Source organism: Oryza brachyantha, chromosome 3 (assembly GCF_000231095.2).
Source record: "Oryza brachyantha chromosome 3, ObraRS2, whole genome shotgun sequence".
Classification (NCBI taxonomy): Eukaryota; Viridiplantae; Streptophyta; class Magnoliopsida; order Poales; family Poaceae; genus Oryza; species Oryza brachyantha.
Window position 1 is genome coordinate 16956603 of NC_023165.2, and position 18194 is coordinate 16974796.

Genomic DNA, 18194 nt, shown 5'->3' on the forward strand with positions numbered 1-18194 from the left:
TTAATTCAACTTACTGGTTACAATATCAGTCTAATATTTGAAAAAGAGGAGTCATAGATTTCTTTTGCAACCAAATTAGATAAGATGAGTGAAAATCTGAGAATGAGGTGAGAAAGAATTGTAGAATGAGACGAGTAGTAAAAAGGATTCACACATCCTAAGATTTTTGCAATCGACTCAAGTTGAATATTTTGCAAATCATTTTCAAATTGCCAACTTAGCTCTAGCCTACAGTCGGCATTGCTCTGATACCAATCGCTGTGGACACCCCAAGTATTATAACATCCAATGTCCAACGTGACCATCACATACTATTGGAGGAGTGAGATCCACACACGCATAAATAGCCACCCGTCCTCAATGTGTCCATGATCACGGTTGACAACCTTCTGTTATAATAATCGGAATGCCGAGTAGTGAGCGCAAGACATAACCGTAAGATAGTTTGCCAGTCTACTCCGTCATATGCCCATCAACCACTCGAAGGTAGCGACTAAAAGCATACCCCAGTGACTCGATCCAAACCGCTATCTCCGACTATCTCAAGCGATCAAAACCCGTTACTCATGCTTAGCTAGTCCCCAGGAATGCGACTAGCCTCACATTTTCATCGTAAGCAATTAATAGTCATAACAGTACCATATCATGGATAATAAGTGGCAAGGTACAAGATATAACATAGGGTCCAAGGTCCCAACATACACAGAAGGAGTAGCAGCGGAAGACTCAAATAAAGCTCATAAGCATAAAACGAAAGCCGGCGGTGCCACAACCCCACAAGGGCAAACCAACCGGGCAAGAGCCAAGCTGCAAGAGAAGGGATCACTCACTGCCCTCGCCACCCCCGGCAGAGCAGTGACCACACAAGAAGCACAACTCATACCCGGAATCCTCACCTGAAATTGCAGACACCGGATTATGTACAAGATTGTACTCGCAAGTCTTACCCAAAACTATATATAAAAGGAGAGAGGAGTATGCAAGGTTTACCTTAACCTAAGCCATCTAGGTTGCATAAAGCCAATTTTATTGAGCAAATAACAGTAAAAGTGGTTAAGTAATAGTAAATATAACATCATTTTAACTTATTGACAGCAAGTATACAATTCTGAAATGCATAAGCAAAAGAGTCCAAACGGCGCTCTCACCAACAACAAGGGACTACCCAAGTCCACACCATCATGGCACAGCATGCCAACACCACCATCAAACACAAACTCATCCATATTAATCCACACTTGATGCTAACATAACTGACTAACACATCAAGCAATGTCCATAACCGAGGACGCGGCTATTCGAATAGATTATATTCTGATCAGAGGTGTACAACTGTACCCACATGAAATGAACAAGGATCAAAAGCTACACACCCCGTCGAGTGCGGTACGCGAGTGATACAAGCTCATTACATGTCTTTCCTAATCCCACCCCAACCACCTATACCACGCCGGGGTTCCCGACGACTTAGTCACGTGCCTGTGTGGTGTGACCAAGGCGGGCGCACCACGCGGGAGGCACGCCCGGCCAACATAGGCACCCGAGGCCCTCCAAAGGGCTACCTGCCCTCACGTCTCTCCAACGTGGTATAAATAATCACAGTAGAGCTAGTAAAGAACAAGCCGGTCCCAAATAAGGCATGTGGTAAGTACGAAGGGTGCTTGAATAGATGTCAAAATGTTCGGTCCTTAACGACCCAGACGGGGCTACTTGCATCAGGGGAAACCAACCTTCCTTCATCGCCCTACCACCCGTCCAAGTCCAACATATTTCATCAACCATAATTTAGTGTAAGTGCTCAAGTTTTATGCCCACTAGTACAAGTTATCTATACACCACAAATGATAGTACTGTCAATCCTTATACTTCTATTAGCATTAAGCATGGCTAAGCATGAATGAAGTAAACAAGCCTAACACTCCTATATGGTGGTGACAAGGGATAAGGTCAACAATATAACAGGGAATAAATGCATAATTAGGATCTACCAATTCACCCAAAACAGACGTTTTAACATCTAGGAAACACATGCATATATAGGTATAGTTTTGCAACCAAAGATATTTATAGAGAAAGCATAGGTTCTATATGCTTAGGTGCTTGCCTTCCTGCTGAGGGTAGTCACTATCCTCCTCTGGATATGGCTCGGTACTCTCCGGATTCTCCAAATCTACCGAAAAGAAGCAATATGCGAATAAGAGCCAAATAAACATGCACATGCGAAATGATCAATAAATCATGAAATAAATACAGTGAGTAGAGCACATGTTAACTTGAATTTAGGTGAAAGAATCACTAGATTATCACTTATTGTTTAGGAGATATGAAAATGACAAGCCTTCAGGTCAGATAATGACAGCTCCAAAAATAATTAAGTCTACTTTAGAGCATTACAAGTAACTTGCAACTCAAACCAAGTTTTTACATGTATAATTATTTTTAGTGGGCAGTACATCATTCACAGGTGCTAAGAAAAATTATTCCACAGCTTTATGTATTGTCATTATTTATTTATGGATCTTAGAAGTTAAAATCATGGGAATGCTAAATACACTCCTAAACATGATTTAAGGGGAGTATTATCAAGCTTATTTTCACAACAGCAAAGAGTAACAAAATATAAGCTCAACAAAATTGGTTTCACAATTTTAGCTTTTACCGATAATTTCTTACGAATCTATGAAGAGCTAGACCACTCAAGGGAGACATATAGCTATTTATATTCCTACAGAGAAAAACAGTAAAAAGTTGGTCATTTTTATTTTACAACAATGAAGAGATCTGTTTTATGAAGCAATAAGAATTTGTTTCACTGAAATCGGAGTTCATATGAATTAGTTATGGATTTTCAAAGTTCACTCATTTTTCAGCCAAAACAGCACGTGTGGATGGCTCGATCTAGTGCATGAATGCCAAGAGCATCACATGCAAGAAAACATACATTAAGGACTTGATTCTACTGCTAAGAAGACACTTTTCAGCTTGAGTTGAAGAAGCTGAAAACTCACCAAAACAGGGAAGCAAAGACACCGAGCTGTTGTCACCGAAGAAGAGAAAACAGCTTGCAGCCTGCTACTAGCCTTCAAATCTTGAACCGGTGACCTATGGAGGAGACTAGGAATGCTCAGCATGATGGGGAAACTAAGAGAGTAGCTATGGATGGGGAAGAAAGCTCACCAAGAGGAGGAAAACAACTGCTGCTGCTGCTGCTCTGCACCAAGCAGCAAGCTCCTGTTTTCTTCTCGATCTCCCTCAGCAACCGATGCATGTGCAGGCTATTTGGATGGATGGAAAGCTTACAACCTTCGGGATCTTGTGGTGTGACATGCAGGGCTGGATCCTTGCATTTTTGTGAAGATTTGGGGAGGAGGAAAATGAGGAGGGAGCTTAGCTCATGGAAGAACAGAACAGCAACAAGAACAGAATGGGAGGGAGATGAAGGGGTTTTCTCTGCCCCTCCCCCTTAAATCCTGAGGTGGGAGCACGCCCAAGAGGGTGTTGTGGGGGCTAAAGAGACACCCAAGGTCAATGACAAGTGGGCCCAAGTCATGGCTGTTTAGGAGGGTGAGAGAGGTGGGTGAAAAATTGAGTACAGATTCACTCTTGCAGTTTTCAGGATTTATTTTATTTCTCTCTCTTGGTAAATTCAATTTGATTAAGCTATAAGAGTGTGAAAAATGTGTGTTTAGGTGTTGAGATAGATTGAGTCACCTAGTTTCCATTTTTGAAAGTTTCACACATAAATCCCAAGTATTTTAAATTTGGTGAAAAGATGAATTGGGTTAGGCTGAAACTTGGTTTGAATTTTTAGGAGACCTAAATAGAGAGTTAAAATTCAACAAAATTTATATTTAGTGATGATAAGTAAACTAATATTTGAATAAAATATTAAATATGTATACTTCTGTTCAGGTTATTGCTCAAATAGAAGTGGTTTCAATTTTACCGATTAGAGTTAATTTTGTTATTGCATATGATCAAATTGCAATATAGTAAATATGCAATCTAAAGGACAACAAATGAATTTATAAATACCTGGTTATGAACCTAGGGCTCTTACAGTTGCCGTGGCGAGTGTTCACCATCTGCAGGAGCAAGAGGGAACAGAAAGAGAAAGAAGAAAAAGAAACGGCTAAGCAAACATGGCTTTATTTAATTAATGAACTGTAATTGTCTTGCTTAAGAAACACACTTAAAAACCACACAACTCCTGACGGTACAACCATAACCCCACTACTGCTATGGTTCACCACTTGCCCCAAGCGAAGCAAACCTAACACACCAAAACTAGCACACAATGACTAAGAACGAAGCAAAAGGTGACGTCTAGGGCACGGAAGGAGAGCAACGATCGACGACAGGGGACGGATCTTCTTCCTCGTCTTCGGAACGGCTCCTAGAGTTGCTGGGGAGACCATCTTCATCTTCACCAGAAGCGGACTCACTGCTGCTAGAGACTGTGACGGTGCCGTTGCGGTTTCTTGCAGCGTTGAAAGGGGAGACACCCTCCTCGGGCACTAGGGTCGAAGAGGTTGGTACCATCCGCATCAGTGGTCTTGGTTCATCCGGGGCACCGGGGTAAGATTGAACTCTTGGCGGCCCACGGGTTCGCTTCCTTGCCATGGTGCGAAGCCTTGCACCACCGGGCTCTGGGAGTCCTTTAAGCCTGGCGTTCTCCTTCTTCAAACGATCGATCTCATCCTGCAGCCGGACGATCTGAGAGAGCTTGGCATCGTTCAAGGCCTTGGACGCTTCATGGAGGTCGTGATGCATTTGGTCGAGGCCCTGCAGCACCGTGCACATCCTACCGAAGGTAGGGTCTTGCTCACTTCGGGCAGACCGAAACCTACTGACCATGGAATTGGGTCGACGACCAGGGTGATACCGGTATGCCGAATGCCGAAATGTCAGGTCGTGCCTAGCCCTGAGCGTTGTCATCAAACTGTAAGCAGCCTCCTGGCAGGCATGCTCATGCGAGCCTCCGGCTCCTTCTGCTTCCATGTTAGGGAGGAAACCGGGGATTCCATGTAGCTCCAATCTGACATGGTGGGGAAACTCGCCTTCAAGAGGGTGGATCATGGTGTACTCTGGCTCATAGGGGTATCCTGCCGTGAACGAGACTCTTGCCAACTCTACCACGAATCCAGCCATTCCGTTTCCACGGTGATACAAGGGGTGGTCAGCCATCTAAAGAACACAAGGATTTGGAATCAATAGATGCAAAATTTTATTTCAAGATAAATAAATCATAAAAGAAACAAAGTAAATAAAGTTTTACCCGTAAATCGATTTACTCACGCTTTTCAACCAAAGGGGTTTTGTCTTTTTAAATGACTCACGCTTTTGAAAAGCACTAACTCATTTTCAAAACAACTCTAACTTTCGCAAACTATGCACAAACATGAAAAGCAAAGGGCTCTTAGGGTTTCCATTGGGCTGATCCTACGGTGAAAGGAGGCTCTGATACCAACTTGTCACGCCCAGAAATTCCTCACACGAATTTCTGAACTTAATTGTGTATTAAAATCCCTGTCCAGGACCTGCTAGGGTACACAAAAGGACAATGTTGATTACATAACCATCGTTCTTAGAAACAACTGAAAATAACACTTATTCTAGCGGAAATGCAGCGGAAAGAAAAAGGTAGACTAGCTCCAGCGCGTACGGTTCCAGTCCACAGGCAAAGCTTCGACGGTAGATCAACTCACTCCTGAGAGACACCTCCATCTGACTCAACTTCTAGCTCCGAAGGGGGAAAAAGTTGGGCAAGGCTGAGTACAAACCACCGTAATCAACAAGTGACACGGACAAGAGGGTAATAAATGATGCATAAGGATTATCAAGGGCAGGCTAGGGTTAGTTGCAACAAAGTGGCAGTTAAACAAATAACAGAGATTAAAAAGAATAAAGGTAATTGAATACAGTAAAGGATAAGTAAATAACAGTTGTAAAATACCACAACACTGTCCAACGTTACACCAAGTTGCAACAGACCCAACCACTACTCAACGTTACACCACATTGCGGTAGTCCCGAGTGAAAACCAGTTTACTCAAGGTATTAAAGGTTCACTAATCACAGTGAAGCTGGGAGCTCACCCGTAACCGTGGGCACGGCTATTCGAATAGATTATACTCTGATCAGAGGTGTACTACTTTACTGTCACACCCGGAGTTTTGTCCTAAGCCTAAAATTGTAAAAGAAATCCGTAAATAACAATTGGCTTAATTAACTCTGGAGAAACCCCTCTAAAAGAAAATTTAATTAAATCGAGGCTCGCAAATCGACTAACTGGATTTAAATTCAAATTGCAGAAGTATAAAATTTGGCCAAACAAATTAATTTAAAACTCGGCAAAAGTAGGGCTGTGCCGTCGCCCAAACAAATTACCCCTGGTCCATCATGAATAAAGTTGGATAATCAACGGCATAATAACAAGGCTTACTCGAAAAATAACATACAGTAAATACTTTAATTAAAACAATGCATATTTGAATAAAGAAAGCAGGCAATTTGCAATAATGGGTTCAAAATGATCAAAGATGAGTGCCACTTGCTTTCCTCTGGCCCCTGGGGAGCTTCGGCAACGATCTCGAAGTAAACCGGCTCTTCGGCGGGGTCCGAATCTAAGCGACAAAGATCAAAAATAAATAAAACAGGCACAAACTCTACTGAAACAGCAAAAGAAAGTATTTTTAATGGATTCTTGGCAATTTTATGAATTTAATGAAATTTGAATGGACCTAAACGGAGACTAGATGTATTACTTATGAATTTTAGAGTTTTCTGGGTTTTTAACTAAACAGAAAAGTCCTAAATCAATTATTGCGCAATTACTGGGGCTGCTGATGTCAGCGAGAAGAGAGGAAGCGCTGACAGCTGACAGGTGGGGACCACCTATCGGTGAGGGATAGGGGGAAGGAGGGACTGACACGCTGGCCGGGGGAGGAGAGAGAGGAAGGGCGCGACGGCGGCTGACAGGTGGGGCCCGTCGGTCGGCGAGGGAAAAACAGAGAGGGGAGCGGGGAGAGCGGCTCGGCCGACGGCGGCAGCTGGCGGTGGCGGCAGCGGCGACGCACGGCGACGGCGCGCGGCACGGCGGCGACGGCACGACGGTGGCAACCGTCGTCCGGCGACGGCGCGCGGCGCACGACCGAGGCGGTGGCGCACGCGGCGCAGCCAGGCAAAGCGGCGGCGACGAACTGGCGCGGCGACGACGACCGGGCGACGAGCGCGGGCGTGGACTGGCGCGGGGTGCGGCGGCTTGACAACGGTGTCACGAAGGCGACAACGACAGCAGCGGGCGGCGGCGACGACGAGCGCCGCACACGTCCGGCGATGGCGTGCGGCTCGGTGGCGGTCGGCCGAGAAGGAAAAGAGAGAGGGGAGGAGGAAGGAGACGCTCACCTACGGCGGCGATCGTGCGGGTGAGTCGGCGAGATCGAGGCAGAGGTGGTGACGCAGGTAGGCGCGGTCGATCGGCGATGGCGGCGGAGATCGATCGGCGGCGGTGAGGAGGTCGGGCGCGACGGCGACCGGGTGGCGAGAGGATGCTCGGGTGCTGGAGATGCCCGCCGGCGATGGCCGGGGCGACAGCAAGTCGGCGACGGTGAGGCGGAGGTGATGGCGCGTGGCTGGACGGCGGCGAAGGGTGTCCGGCAGCGAGATCAAACGGCGGCAGCAAGGAGCGGCGGCTGCGGGAGCTTCGGGCGGAGAGGGAAAAGTGGGCGACGGCGGTGGGGATTTATAGCGCGGGGAGGCCGGCTAGGGTGGGGCGGAGGTTGGAGACCGAGTCGGGCGCGGCGAGGACTCGGCGGCGGCCGTTGCGGCGGCGGTGGTTGCGGCGCGGCGGCGGACTCGGACTCAGCCGACGCGGCACGGCGCGGGCTGGCGAGGGCGCGGTCACTGATAGGTGGGCCCCACCTGTCAGTGGCGCAAAGGCGGAGGGAGGCGGCACGGAGTTTATGGGCGAGCGCGGGCGAGCGAGCTGGGCCGAGGCGGCCCGGCCGGGAGGAGACGCGCGCGCGCGGGAGAGGAGCGGGAGGCCGGCTCGGTTGTGCCGGCCAAGCGGGGAGAGGTGGGCCGGCTCGGCTGGGCCGGCCCGGGAAGGAGGAGAGGAAAAAGAAAAAAAAAGAAAAGGAAGGGAGGAAAATTGGACTTCGGCCCAATTTGAGAAGGAAGGGAAAAAAAAGAACGGAAAAAGAAAAACCCCACTTTTGCCGAGTTTTAAATTAATTTGTTTGGCCAAATTTTATACTTCTGCAATTTGAGTTTAAATCCAGTTAGTCGATTTGCGAACCACGATTTAATTAAATTAAGTTCTTTTAGAGGGATTTTTCCTCAGTTAATTAAGCCAATTGTTATTTACGGATTTTCTTTTACGATTTTAGACTTAGGACAAAACTCCGGGTGTGACAGGAGCTCACACTCCGACACTAACAAATGCAGCAGAAAAAGAAACAAAACTACGACTCGCTAAGCTTTAACTCACAATGACGACTTCACTCAATATACATCCTGGACAGTCGGACGAACCTTACTCCTAAGGACTGCCACCATCTGACTCAAATTCTGGCTTTGAAGGGAAATTAGGCAAGGCTAAGTACAAATCACTGTACTCAACAAGTAACACTCAAGAGAGAGAGAATAGATGAATGCGGATAGGCTTAAAGTTACTTTTGCATAAAATAGCAGTTATTTAGGACAACAATAATTTTAAATAGACTGAATAAAAATAAAGTAAACCTTTAAATCATCCACTGTCCAATGTTACACCACGTTGCAAACAGGCCCAAAAACCACCAACTGAACTACACCAGTTCCGCATTAATCAAGTTATTAATCATGAGACTAATCGAGGTGAATCTTGCAATTCGCCCCATAACTACGGGTATGGCTATTCGAATAGTTTTACTTTGATCAGAGATGTACAACTTTACCTCAAAGACATGGTCCCATAATACGTTACCGTGTGCCGACGTATCACCTTGATACATCAGAAAGGAAACCATGATAGAATCATTCACATAATCATCCCTATCCAATCGTACCACACTTTAAGTTTTGCCCCCACCTTTACACCAAGGCAGGCAGTTCACTCTTGTGACTAGGTAAATCCACAAGCAGCATAGGTCATCACGGGACCAATCCATACTCCATCACACTCACCCTTGCCTAGGCACATCGGACAGAGAAAAACTACGTTACAAGTTCCACAGTTGTCCACTCTGGCTTGTGGTTAGTATGGATATTACTTCTAGAATTCCTTGAGAGCTGGTCCTTAATTGTAATGGGCACGACTCTCAAAACCATGCACCCACAACCCACCATTAAGCAACATTTTAGTTCCAATTAACCTACATGAAAATTTAATCATAATCATCAACTATTATTGTCTAGCATTAATTAACACATAACCCATGAACTAGTTGAACTAAGCTTGGCTAAGCAATTCTAAGCCTAATTCTACTAAAATTACCCATGGTATACAGGAATAGTAATTGGGATACAACAACTAAACAATAGGTAATTGCCCAATAAATAATTTAAAGTAAAACAATGCATGTTTGAATATAAAACAGGGCTTTTAAAAACATAGGTTCAATATGATCAATGTTAGAGTGTCACTTGCCTTGCTCTGGACCTTGTGGAACCTCTGCGACAACTTCAAGATAAAGCAACGCGTTGGCGGAATCGAAATCTACATGACAAACAGGGCAAACAAATACAAAAGGCTATAAGACTACTAAAACAAAATAAGAAACTATTTTTAATGAAATATTGACAAAATTATTGATGCACTACAATTTGAATGGGCTTATATGGACTTCAGATTAATTAGTTATAATTTTTAGAAGCTAAGTTGTTTTGTTGCTTAACCTACAGAAAAACGGGTTAATGACATTTAACGGCAACGTGGACAGAACTGGCAAATGGCCGGGAAAAATTGGACTCATTGGACCGAGGACAGATTAACGACTCACGCACGAACCGAAGATTCATACAACGAACTCGTTAACGGGAAAGCTGGAAAACACTAGAAGAAACACAAATTCGCACAATAGGACAGAAACGTGCAAGAATCAGGGATTCGCACGACAAATCAGTACCAAAGTGCGAGTCGTGAATGTACGGATGAAACAACAACAGAGTTAGTGATAGGATTAATGACGGGAATAACAATAGGATTTAATGATCCGTTAAACTGAAACTTAACAACTTGCTAAACTGGAGACTTAACGACTTTAACGTAAAATCAATCTACACGTATGGAACGGAACTCCATACTATAGATTGAACTCCCATTAACTAAACTAGCTAGGGAACCTAAACAATTAAACGGTCTAGAAATTGAGATTGATTCGGAGGGAGAAAAATAATGCGAACCTTGGGGATCGACAGCGGGGTGGTTGATGGATGGGTGGCCAGCATGGGCTGGTGGTGGCTGTGGGCTGGAGGCAGCTGCGACAGGGAGGTGCACGAGGCGGCGACTCGGCCAGCGCACAGCAGGAGGAGGCACGGCGGCTCGGGTGGCGGCTGACAGGAGGCGCAGGGGCAGAAGGCACAGGATGCGGGCGGCAGAAAATAAAAGAAAGGAAAGCTGGGGGCTGGGGCTCTGTTTATAGGGCTGAGTTAAATCCTAGTAGCAATTCATCCCCTATAAAAAAAAAAGGAAGGGATAAAATTTCAAATAGATAAAAGATAGTGTCCTAATGTAGTAGGAATTGTATGGGAGTTGGAGAGGTCAAGGTGGGGGCAATTGTGTTCGGCCGAGATGGGAGAGGGAGAAGGGCGCACTGCAGTGGGAGTGGAGAGGGGGCGGCCGCAAGGGAGTGGGGGGCAAGGTGGGCCTACGGACCTTTGGTCCGATCTTAAGCAAAACTCAAATTCGGCCCACAAACGAAGTCGTACGGCTCAACAGAAAAACAGACGGACGAAGGGGTTGACGATTAAACTTTGAATAATTTTTATTCGATGAACTTTTAATCCAATTCTTCTAAAATTCAATTGTACATCCAGTTATTGGAATTCGACCTGACAAAATATGAAAGCACTCATCCGCGGCCTTTAGGATGAATTAATTAAATAATTTATTTTGGTTTATTAGCTCCTCGATAAACCCTTGTGATTTAATTTCGGGAAACAATTTTTAGGCTTATGGCAAAACTCAGGGTGCGACAGAGGCGCGCGATAGCAGAAAAACCCGCACGAACACGAGGTTCCCACGACGGCAGGAGCAGCAGCGACACAGCTAACAGCAGATCAGCTAGGGTGGCGGTGCATGGTCTCTAGATTTCGCACGCCACGTGCTAGGGGCTGGCCGTTAAAAAGTGAAGGTTTTGGGCTGGGAGTCTCATCTATTTATAGAGGATTAGAGATACAAGTAGATTAGGAGTCATTTCCCTAAAAGGAAAAAGAATAGAGACCAAAGGAGGAAAAAACTAGAGTCCGTACGAATCTACGATTTGTATGGGAGTTGGATAGGGAGAGAGGGGGTTCAGCTGGCTAGGATTAGGACTAAGGGATGTATAGCTTGGGAGGAGGCAGGGGGCGGCCTCGACCTGGGCCTAGGGCCGGCTCAACCTAGGTTGGGCCTGGGACTAGGAGGGGAGTTGGGGCTGGCTAGCTAGGCTTTGGGCCAAGTTTGCATGCGAACTCGACTTTCGGCCCACGAAAGGAAAACCTACAGCTAAAAGAAAGAAAAAACGACTCGAACAATTGTTGATTTAACCAAAACTTTGAACGACTTTTATTTGGTAAAATTTTAACTATACATCCAGTTAGTTGCATTTGACATAGCAAAATACGAAAACACGTATTTGCGGCCTTTGGATGAATAAATTAAACAATTTCTTTTGATTAATTTACTTCTGACTAAACCAACATGATTTCTTGTAATTCAATTTAGGAAAACGATTTATTCGATTAGGACAAAACTCAGGATGTTACAAAAAGATTGAAGTGAGAAAGAGAAAATATTAAAGGGGAGGGAAATTTGCAAATTGGTGTTTTGAATGCTAAAGAGTAAAGGAGAAAGGAGGATAGAAAGTTTTTATAACATTTTAAGAAGCTTGATGCTTTCTATATCTTGTGACACATATGCCCCACGAATGCAACAGGAAAGGGGAGATTTAAAGTCTAAGTGTATTGCGTCCAAATGGATGTGGACTTAGTCAAACATGTTAACTCTAGAACGAAATCGGTTATCTCTAACGGGCTTAAAGTGCCATCTCCATCGGGCATGGCTCCCGTCACTAAACTAAGGTCAATGATTTGAGAAAATATCTCAATCGAGCATCCCACCGTCTCAATCAGGCATAGATTATGCCTGTCACTGATGACTCTCGTCTCTGACGGGCCAAAATTATGGCCCGTCACAGATGACTCTCATCTCTGATGGGCCTAGATTCTAGCCCCCTCACAGATGAGTATAATCAAAAAATAAATAAATTTTGTCATATGTATGCCTCTTTGGTTAGCCGTGTGTCATCTCTGACGGGCTTTGTCATATACGTGCCTATATGGTCATCTCTAACGGGTATTTGGTTAGCCGTGTGTCTTCCCAGCAGGTCACCCATCAAGAAATTGCTCTAGGCCAAGCACGCTTAACCTCATAGTTCCTTTGAATATTGCTTCCAAGAAAGAAATTGTAATTTGTTAGTATGAGTATTCTATTAATTTTTTAACACCAGAATTTGGATAATTGCCACTAGAGATTAAACTGTGATTAAAGACCGAATCGAATAAGAAACAGGGCAATCGGATAGAAGGCCAGATAGAATACGACTCGGATTCAGCCGATAGAGTCCGGATTGGATAAGAGATAGAGTCCGATTAGGCCTAGAATGTTACAGATAGATTCGGGAATAATCAGAGTCCGTGTAATTTAGTTTTATCTGTTAATTAGAGTTAGTTTAGATTTTTCCTTTATCTCTAAGCGAGTTAGAGTCCAATCGTGACTTACGTGTTAGAGATAGAATCTATCTAGGAGTTTGTTTTTTTCTTTTTATCTCTTAGGAGTTGTATGTTCTGTCCAACACGGCCTAGCCTCCACCCGAGGGTATAAATATGTATGTCCCGGATCATTGTTTATCACCTACATCAATCAATAGATCAATTACTCTTGGCGCATCGCCACCCTCTTAACCGAGGTTTCAACTCCGGCGGAACTTGGCACCTGACGTGGGGTTACATTGTCTCGATCTCCGACAAAGGGGTAAGTCCTATGTTCCACCGGGCCACGGTAATCGTTCGGCTAGATTAGAACTGTCTCGGTTCAGTCTGATCTTCTAATCTAGTTGTGCGATTGCTAGTTATCCTATCAATTTCAACCTAGATCACTTTCGTGTTTTCAATTGATCTGGTCGACCACTTTAGGCGATCTACGTTGGTTTGATATTCACTGTTTGACATATTCAATCTAGTACTGTCTCGGTTAGGTCCGATCTACTAGATTGCATCTGTCAGATAGTTTATATCACATCGATGTATTTTGTTTATTGTTTTATAGGAGTATCAGCCGATAAGTTACCAGTCATCGGCCCATTGGCTTGATACCAGTCTAGATCTGTTTAGTATCTATCCTGACATTGTTAGGTTTAATCTTAAACTGTCTCGGTTGGGTCCGATCTTCTATGATTATTCTTACCAATCCAGGCTAGGTATTTTATAGATCCTGGTTGTTTGTCCACCGTTAATAGCCGATGATTTTTACCGATCCACATGTTTATCATATTTACATCAGTAGAGTAGCCGATTGCTTTACTGCATTACTTCTATACTAATCGGCTTGATTTAGATTAGATCGGCGGTTATTTATGTTGCATCGGCTTACGAGAATTACATGTAAATTGGATTTAGCCGATCGCAGCACATGATTCATTGTTTATTCCAAGTAATTCATCGATTTATTTATTAGCCTTATCGATCTTCATCTTTCTTATAATCATATCATGCTCGACTGCATACTATCTTGGTTAAGTCCAATCTCTGTATGTCTGGTTCGATCTGGTTATAGGGGCTCATCCGATCGGTTGAGATTAATAAGTAACTTGGCGGGTTATGTTGGTCTAATATTTAATTCAAATCTATTCCTGTCAAGTTTCTAGTCGATCCAAGCTTTTTACAGCCGATCATTCGTCCTATCGACTAAACGCTGATGCGTGAAATATCCGATCGGCTGGATATTTGGTTACCTATCGGCTTGATAGTTGATCGGCCTATTTCACTGTTTATCTTGTCAGTTGTAGGATCAAACTGACTGGTACGCCCGCGCATCAATTCTAAGAATTTAGGTCCTGCACTGGAGCTGTCTAAGATTGATTCCTAGGCCTTCGTGTGTGACGCGTCAATATTCACATTTTGACGTCAACATAATCATATTAACCCCTGGGCCAGGATGTCACATCCTCGCCAATTTATATATATTCATTCACAAACACAATCATCAATATATTTAACACAACCACATTTATACAAATTTTACTTTAGTATTTTTGCTAGATAGCATTTTTGAACAATTTGAATTTGAATTTAAAAATATAAGAACTTCAAACAATATTTTCAAATACTAATTGATTTCAACTGAAAAAGTCATCACCAATAAATTTGTATAACTCATCATTATCTATAACTTTTATTTTGTTCATTTTGCTATACAATATTTTTTTGAACAGTTTGAATTTGAATTTGAAAATATAACAACTTCAAACAATATTTTGAAATGTTAAATTATTTCAACTAAAAAAGTCATCAATAACAAAGACGTATAACTCATCAAGATATATGACTTTTACTTTGGTATTTTTGCTATATAACATTTTTTGAACAATTTGAATTTGAATTTAAAAATATGACTTTAAACAATATTTTTCAAATACTAAATGATTTCAACTTAAAAAGTCATCAACAATAAAGTTGTATAACTCATTATTATCTATAACTTTTATTTTGTTCATTTTTCTATACAACATTTTTTTGAACAGTTTGAATTTGAATTTAAAAATATGACAACTTCAAACAATATTTTGAAATACTAAATTATTTCAACTAAAAAAGTCATCAACAATAAATATGTATACTCATCAAGCTATATAACTTTTACTTTGGTATTTTTGCTATATAACATTTTTTGAACAATTTGAATTTGAATTTAAAAATATGACAACTTTAAACAATATTTTGAAATACTAAATTATTTTAACTAAAAAAGTCATCAACAGCAAACACGTATAACTCATCAAGAAATATAACTTTTACTTTGGTATTTTGCTATATAACATTTTTTGAACAATTTGAATTTGAATTTAAAAATATGACAACTTTAAACAATATTTTTCAAATACCAAATGATTTCAACTGAAAAAGTCATCAACAATAAAGTTGCATAACTCATCATTATCTATAACTTTTATTTTGTTCATTTTTCTATACACACATGTTTTTAAACAGGTTGAATTTAAATTTGAAAATATGACAACTTCAAACAACATTTTGACATACTAAATGATTTCAATTGAAAAAGTCATTATGTATAACTCATCAAGATCTATAACTTTTATTTTGGTTATTTCTTCATCCGAGAAAGTGATAGTAATATTGTTCATAAAATTCATATATCTCTGATCTGATTTATAAACTATAACACAGATATGTCATTTTTTAAGCAATGTTACTAACACTTTATCATAAATAAAGAAATGACTAAAATAAAAGTTATAGATATTGATGAGTTATGCATCCTTGATGTTGATGACTTTTTTAGTTGAATTTATTTAGTATTTGAAGATGTTGTTTGAAGTTGTCGTATTTTCAAATTAAAATTCAAACTGCTTTAAAAAAAGTTATATAGAAAATGACCAAAATAAAAGTTATAGATCTCGATGAGTTATAAAACTTTGTTGTTGATAACTTTTTTAGTTGAAATCATTTAGTATTTGAAAATGTTGTTTTAAGTTGTCATATTTTTAAATTCAAATTCAAATTGTTCAAAAAACATTATATAGAAAAATGACCAAAATAAAAGTTGTAAATCTTTAAAAGTTATACAACTTTGTTGTTAATATTTTTTCTATTTAAAATCATTTAGTGTTTGAAAATATCATTTGAAGTTGTTATATTAAAAAATAGTTATCTCTGACGGGCCATAATTTAGGCCCGTCAGAGATTATGGTCATAAGTGACGGGTCATAATCTAGGCCCGATTGAGATGAGTGTCATCTCTGACGGGCTTAATAGTTTGGCCCGATTGAGATAATTGAGACAATCTCAATCGGACATACATTTGTGTCCGTCACAGATGAGTATCATCTCTGACGGGTCCTAAGCATATGCATTTAGATTCGGCTGTGCGACTACATCTATGGTGGGCTCATTTTAGGTCCGATTGAGATGATTTTATTCTGACGGCCCAATAGCCCAGACATATGATGGGCCGTCACAAATGAGAGGATCTGTAGCAGTACTAACTCTCAACTGGTTAGACAGTATGATAGCTAAACAGTCCGCCAAGTGCAAATTGCTGCGTAGGACAATATGATTATCCAAGTAAATCTCATATATGCTATACACTTTGGAGCTAGACGATACAGTCTACACTGCACAATCACCTAATGAGTCAACAGAGTCGCTAGAACCAAAAGAACAAGACCGGCCAGCAGAGCTGATTTCAAGATTAATGCATTCCACGAAATCACACAACTAATTTATGAGAAAATTAGCAAAGAATATAACTATTGTACTTATATGATAACAGATAACTACCTTTTAGGCAAAGCAACAAATATCCTCACTTATGTAGAGGCAAAGCAACAAATATGCTCGCTTATGTAGAGGAGACCTGACCGTTTTTCGACCTAAAACGACAAAGATAAGCCAAACTCTATGGGCACTACGGTTTAGCCATACGAACAGAACATAAAAACAAACGAACCACAAATTTTATATTAAATTAAAGTAAAAGTAATTGAATTGATATGATTCATGGGATGTTTACGGGGTTTCAATCCCATGGACCATCCTATGTATATAGCTAGGGGCCGTAGGTGCATTTGAAACAGAGGCGGAGTTTTTCCTTTTCAAAACTGACTAGATGGAATATCTTTGTCTTGGTTCTTGCTAACGTTGCAGCCACAGATCCACATGTAAGCTGATTCATGATCCTAGCAAATGTAATGCTCTGGCGTTTCGAAACGGGCTAGTAATTGTGGCCACCGTAGCATCAATTGGGTCATCTTTAGAACATTGCTCCACATTGGTGCAAGTACTCGCCGGATCAATTTTTACTATGTTTCAAGCATATGGAGTCGAGCATAAGCCTACATCGTGTAATAAGGTAGTACATATTGGAGAAAGGCTGTAATGATATGTAATGATATCAGACAAGCAAGTTCATGTTTTTAGCCACAATTTGTATACAGTAATGCTACTATTCATTCCTGTTACGCAGAATCACTGCTGCCTCTTGAACGTAAATCGATAGGGTTGTGTGGGTGTACGTGGAATGACAACATGTGAATCCATTGGTCTTCTGTCAGCCCAAGCAAAAAATACTTAATATCAGTTAGTACCTCCATCCCATAATTTTTCAGTTTTTAAATATAATGTTTTGACTCTTCGTCTTATTTAAAATTTTTTTAGGATTAATATTTTATTGTTACTAGATGGTAAAACATTAATATTACATTACGTGTGACTAATTTTTTAAGTTTTTGTATAATTTTTTAAATAAGACGAATAGTCAAACTTTAGACACTGAAATCGAAAAATAAAACTATTATGTAACGAAGGTAATAAATTGCAAGCCAATCAAACATATGCTAGGCTATCGATGTCCAATGTACAAGTATATACAATCTGTAAATGGTGAATCTGTCACCATCACCATTACTATCGTGTATAGCATTATACTACGTGGTTGTTTGGATACAGGGATTTTTTTAAGTCCTTTGTCACATTGGATGTTTGGATGTTAATTAAAAGTATTAAATATAAACTGATAACAAAACTAATTGCAGAAATAAAGACTATTTCATTAGACGAATTTTTTAATCCTAATTAATCAATGATTAGCAAATATTTACTATAGCATCACATTCGCTAATCATGGACTAATTAGACTCAATAGGTTCGTCTCACGAAATAATCCAAGAGTATAGGATGAGTTTTATTAATAGTCTATATTTAATACTTCTAAT

The 18194-nt window shown here is 41.3% G+C and overlaps 1 protein-coding gene across 1 annotated transcript; it reads right to left on the minus strand.

The window, feature by feature from the left end:
• Window positions 1-665: 665 nt before the first annotated feature.
• LOC107305361 lies at window positions 666-4548 on the minus strand. The gene is made up of 5 exons (XM_040521767.1): window positions 4540-4548; window positions 3178-3275; window positions 3009-3102; window positions 2105-2170; window positions 666-896 (listed from the first exon to the last, which is right to left on the minus strand). The coding sequence occupies exons 1-5, from the start codon at window positions 4546-4548 to the stop codon at window positions 738-740; spliced, it is 426 nt and encodes a 141-aa protein (XP_040377701.1). The 3' UTR covers window positions 666-737.
• Window positions 4549-18194: the final 13646 nt, after the last annotated feature.